This window comes from Rhamphochromis sp. 'chilingali' (assembly GCF_963969265.1).
Source record: "Rhamphochromis sp. 'chilingali' genome assembly, chromosome: 18".
Lineage (NCBI taxonomy): Eukaryota > Metazoa > Chordata > Actinopteri > Cichliformes > Cichlidae > Rhamphochromis > Rhamphochromis sp. 'chilingali'.
In genome coordinates, this window is record NC_137945.1 from 17,921,812 (window position 1) to 17,927,811 (window position 6,000).

At 44.0% G+C, this 6,000-nt stretch overlaps 1 protein-coding gene across 1 annotated transcript in view; it reads right to left on the bottom strand.

The window, feature by feature from the left end:
* slco5a1 (solute carrier organic anion transporter family member 5A1) overlaps positions 1–5,755 on the bottom strand; it is a 36,464-nt gene extending 30,709 nt beyond the window's left edge. The window contains exons 1-2 of the mRNA XM_080864763.1: positions 5,668–5,755; positions 3,691–5,173 (exon numbers count right to left, since the gene is read on the bottom strand). Coding sequence (XP_080720889.1) covers positions 3,691–4,651 — 961 coding nt within the window. The 5' untranslated portion in view covers positions 4,652–5,173; positions 5,668–5,755. The remainder of the gene's footprint in view (positions 1–3,690; positions 5,174–5,667) is intronic.
* Between the last annotated feature and the right edge of the window lie 245 nt (positions 5,756–6,000).

The following is a 6,000-nucleotide window of genomic DNA, read 5'->3' on the forward strand; positions in this document are numbered from 1 at the left end:
AAATCAAACCCAGCATCTCAAGTTATTCCATGTCAATTATACCTTCTCTGCATCATTAGCATGTAAATCACTGCGGTCATCAGTGGAGAGAGGAAAAAGACCCCATCTAATAAGCACAGGTTAAGCCACAGCCCAAAGGCTGGTGTGGAGGAAATATTCAAAGACAAACACGATTACTGATTAGTTCTATGGATCTCTTTGGAGACATTCATTTAAAAAAACAAACAAACAAAAACAACAATTTTCTCCTGTCTCCTTCCCCTTTAACCACAATTGGTCCTTCCTCCCCTCCCTTCTTGTTATAAGGGAGTTTTTCCTTCCCACTTTCGCCCAGTGCTTGCTCATAGGGATCATCTGATTGTTAAGGGTTTGTAGGGTCTTTACTTTTAACTATAAGGTGCTTTGAGGTAGTTTTACTTATAGAGAACAAGTCACAACAATAGCTGAGTAAACTGAACAGAAATAACAAGAACAAAAGTGTTTCAAATACATCTTTCTTTCATTCATCTATTGCAAATGATTATTCTGCCACACAACAGTACCCACTGCAACGAGCCACCATCACACAAATGAAGTGACTTCCCAGACAAACGTTCACCATAGTAACACCAAGAACGATATGCTGTAAATCTGTCTGAGCGAAAGAAGAGGAAAGACAAGAGGAAAGGTAGTAGCCCCTGTGTCCGTCCAAGTCATGTCTTTAGAAAACAGACGAGAGCGGCAAAACACACCATAAATGCTACACTGATGTCACCATTTGCTCTGAAAGTAGAGCAAAAAAGGTAAAGTTCAGACACCGTCCCTATTATATTACCCCAGAGATGTGGGCCGGAGTTGAGAAATGGAGTGATGGGCTCTGTGTACTCATGCAGACACAAAGACACGCATCAAATATACATCTCTCTTACACATGTGCATGCCTTTTCTCTCTCCAAGGACACCAGAAGTACCCTTCAACGTAAAGCATGTTGTCCTACAAAAGAGCAACTCCTCCCCTCTGAGGCAGAGCAAATTGAGATAGGGTTTACATTAATGGGTTTGAAGGGAGGAGAAAAGGGGAGGCTTCTTCTAGATGTGGGTTAGCCTATATTTTTACAAAATGATTTTCTGGGTGAAAACCTGCAGTCCTGCTGTAAGGTCTCTTCTCCTTCCTCTGTTCAAGTTATGTTTACACTCAAACTCACAAGAAAGCATGATAAGCCATCGCTGTCTAGACTCTGAAAGATAAGAGTTCTCAAAGTGGATACTACTGAAACTGCGTTACCATGGTTCTCTGGGGATCTACAATACAAATAACGTACATTTTTCCCCCGATTATCTGCTCCCTCTGACATGTCAGAACATGTCTGGTTTTCCAAACAATGCTTTACTGGAGTGAACAGATTATCCCTTTGTGAGCTCTCTCAAAATAGCCATCAAGGTCATCAGAGCAAGCGCTGCTTTTGATGGAAATCTGCACAAAGGGACGTCTTGAGCAGGACGACTCAGGGAGCATATTGAGCCCTAATGCATCTGCTGCGGAAATACCTTAGCAGGATGAAGGCGAAGCAAGTTGGTGTCTGAGACCGTTTGGGCCTTGTTTTTGTGGATGGTTCGATAGCTATGCTGCAATGAGTCGCTGTGATGAAGGGATCTGATCAATACTGGGTCTCGAGGGCAACAGTGCAGGCAGCAGAGCAGACCGATGCTCTGTAGGCTGCGCAATGCTGAAATAACTGGGCCAGCATCAGCAGCGTGGCTAATGATGTGAATTCATTTCAGTGGTAAAATAGGCACTAATTTCAAAAATACTAGTAGTCAGCTGTCACTGAAACAGATGCTCATGCACACCGGTGAACATCTAATCAACGATTTCGATGACAAAAAGTGGACAAATCAAGTAAAACAGTCAGTGGTTCAAGAGTTTTGAACAGTTATACAAAACAACCATATATTCTCTGTATCTCTGAATGCTTGTTTTTATCTTTTATCTGATGGTTTTAGTGTAAAAAATCAAAAATGAAACGACTTTTTTGACCCTATGCGACCCATATCCGATCATGGTATGACAGTGTGAACGGCACAAATCCGATATTTTCAAATCCGATCGGAGTCACTTTCATATGTGGTACTGAATCCGATACATATCTGATGTTTTAGAAAGCGACTGCTGTTTGAACGGTCATGTCACATTAAATCCGTCTTCTATGTCACTGACACAAGACAGACGCCAATTATCAGCGCCAGAGAAGCGCCTGATAAGACATCGCGAACACTTCCCGGCCATCCCGTGTAGATGTTAGTGAAACAGCTGGGAAGACAACGTTGGAGAAACGTGAACATTTTATTTGTACTGTATAATCTGCAGATTCTGACAGAAATCTGCAACTATCCTTTGAAGCACCGCTCCTCTCTAAAACAGCAATAAAGATAATTATTAGGCCATATGTAAATAACAAAATAACTTTATAACTTAAAGAAAAATTGGGAAACGTAAAGTCCGAAACAAGTCTTTATATTAAGGGCCATCAGTCAAACAATACTGGTTGGTCTGGGACTAAACAGAGCGCGTTGTGTGTGACGTCTTCTTTTGCGCATGCGGGCCGCTTTGAGGGTTCACACTAGAGCGCGTTTGCTGTCACATTTTATTTGTAGTGCGAACGAGCAGACAAAAAAAAAAAAAAAATCGGATTTGATCAAAAAATCGGATTTGAGCATTAAGACCTGCAGTGTGAACGTAGCCTTAGTGGCCGTCTCCAAGACTGAAGGGTGCCCCATGTCGCGGTAACCCAGCTACAGTGCACATATAGGATTACTACAGTCATAAGCTACTCCATGAGCTATTTAAAGTATGCGATACATCTACATAAATCCAATTAATCTGAGCAAACACATTAAGAGACGGGTAAAGCCCCGACACAGATAAATAAAAGGAAACCTGTGAAGAAGTACACATAAGAACAGAGAAAACAGTCTGCTAACACCTCGAACACAACCTTGTCTTTTCTGGCTTCTTCATGCACACACAAAACTTGGAGAAAACACGCACGCACAGAGCCAGTTGTGGTCTATTAATCATAAGCAACCTAGTTCTGCTTCTTGGTACAGATTCATCTCTTGTGTGCCTCTGGCCCAAGGTTGACTTTGCAGTCTCTGTATTTACCTCAGCGTGGTGCAGAGGTCACATGGCGTAGAGGTTTAAATCAGAAGAACAGAGCATGAGAGTGGGGGATAAAATCTTGAGGTATAAACGCATGCATTGTAAAAATCACATGACCCAACAAATTAAAAAGCAGTCTTTTAAATCTCTCGAATTAGAAATTCATAACCTTTCCGCCTCGGACGTTCCCAACATCCAATCCATTAACAAATGGAATGAAATAGGCTCGGGTAAGCGATGCTAATTGTGTTACAAACCACTGACTGTGTAACCCAGCGTCTCGGCATTCTTCCAGCCACACACCAGAGCTGCTCGGTTTAACTGTGAAGTTGCTCAAGTCGTAGAAAGCGGTCTGTAAGCTTTACAGATTTATTTATATAAATTCAGCCAGTCTGGGCTGAGCAAAACCAACTAAGTGCTTTAGTGTTGAAACATAATTCCTTGACTTTTTGCAAATGTCAGTCATAAGCAAGGAAAACAGAAGTGGATTAGAGGACGGAACAGATTTATCCTCTTCTGAATGCAGTGCCTCCTGTTCTGCTGCTACTTACCCAAATACAGAGATGCATTTTCTTTCTTCACATTGTCGTCCAGGTAGGTGGGTCCCAGGGTGTAGATTGGCGTTGACCCCATGCCCACGAGTATCTGGGCACAGATGAACAGTGCCACATACAGGTTGTGCTCATTGCCCTCCTGGTCGCGAGGGCACGATGCCACGTCCAGCAGTTCACGGCCGCTGTTGTTGCTGCTCTGACAAAGGCCTTCGTGGCCCGCTGAGGAGTTCATCTCTTGGATCTGGTAAGGTGGTGAGATGAAGTGGGGAAGGGAAAACAGCGCTGCGCCTACAGCGATAACAACACCCCCCACAGCCAGCCAGCGTGGCCTCTGACCTCTACCGCCGAAGTACGAGATGAAGACGACCACCAGCAAGCTGCCGATGTCGAAGCAGCTGACCAGCAGGCCGGACTCGGAGCTGCGCAGGCTGTAGCGCTTCTCAATGGTGGTGATGACGCTGCTCAGGTAGCCCGAGACCATCAGGGACTGGATGAAGGTCAAGTAGCACATGCAGAACAAGAAGCAGCGCGAGTCGCTCAGGATGACCTGCACATACCTTCTAGCTGGGATGCGGATAAGGCGGGTGATGGAGAATCCAAATTTTCTGCCACCGGAGCCTGTGGCCCTGTGGCCCTCCACAGGCAGGGAGCTGCTGAGCCCCACCATGCTGGACATAGAGGGGGAGAAGTCTGTTCTGGAGGAGGGGGATTCTTCCTGGCTGGAGTCTGGGGTTTTACAATGAAGCCCACAACTGTCCTCTAGGGCCACACAAGTGTGGGCTGTGCCGACCAGCCGAGGCTCGGCAGCCTTGCCACCCTGTTGACAAGGTTCATTCAGGATTGGTAGACTTTTGGACTTGAAGCAGTTCTCTGGCTCCATGTATTGGTCCTGGAGCTCACAGATCTCCAGAGACTCAGACATATCACTCCCAGTTTCATCATTGTCCAATGAAGCCATGGTGCAGCTGGAGTTTCAGCTTCAGTCGGCCCCTGGCTGCGCTGACAAGTCTGCCAGTCAGTAACTAGTGCCACATGAGGAAAGTGTAGAGCTGCTGCAGGGCTGTGTGCTGGAGAAAGGACTGCCCTGTCAGTGATACTGAGGCAGACTGAACTCCTCTAGTTATGTGCATGTTTTATTCCACATCCCCACTCACAGCAGCACCGCTCTGTCACAAGCAGCCTCCCTCAAAGCAAAACATCAGACTCCTAATATGCTTACAAGACACAAAACAATCCTGATAGCGGTAGCTCGACTGCACACGGAAAAACATCACCTTCTTGAACTAAAAACCTGAAGTCATCAACAGAGTTATCTGTTGACAACACATTTCCTAGAATGTAATCAACAACAAAAAGATGCTGTCACAATGATTTTCTTATCTAGGATCCCATGTTGATTTTGATTTTATGGCTCTTTGTTAGATGGCAAAATTGGTTCAAAGCTTCTGTTGTTTCCTTTGTTCCCTTGCTGTGCAGCATCCTAGAAAAAAACAATACAAAAAAGGGGGGTTAAGAAAAACATAATTAAGTATAGCTACTTCCAAAGTGGATACATTCATACAGGCCTAAATACAAAATACAGCCCTTTCCTCTTATGTCAGTTTTATGTCTACACAGGATTATACCAGTCGCCTTGTAAAGCTTAACTGCTACACAGGACTGGAGAATATTTCATAACAAAAATTAAAAAAAAATAACCCACACTAGCAAACACTGGTGTCGAGCTGCCGAGGCGGTTAGGCAAAATAAAAACCCAGCTCTCCTTTGTCAAAACGAGAAATATAGCTAGAGAACAAAAGACCATGCTGTCCACAAACGTCTCAGTCATGACTTTGAAAAGAAATAAAACCCCCGATTCAACCGCAAGAGAAATATTACTGTGCTGAAGCTTAAAAGAAATCTGACCTCGAGGCTAAACGACAATTTAATATTTATTCTAACTTTAACGAAGGGCTCAGAGGCTGGAATACTCACACAGGACTGAGGGAGGTAGCCTGTTGTTCTACACGGAGCAGCCACACAGTGAATGAATCTGTGTGTGATGCGGAGGGGCTGCTACCGCTGGGGATGCTTTCAAATACGGTCGGAAATCATATAACGCAGAGTTTAGAGCCTGAAACAGTGCAGGAAAAAACTATTAAATGTTTTTAATTTTTCATAACAAAAACTCGTAAAATGGAAAACGCGCTAGAACTGCATGTTTGATATGACTATAAGCATTTTCTTGTTCGAAGTGTATACTTAATTGAAGATTTACATGTTTTTAAAGGCCATAAGTGAAATTAGTGCTTTGTTTTTGAGCTCTGG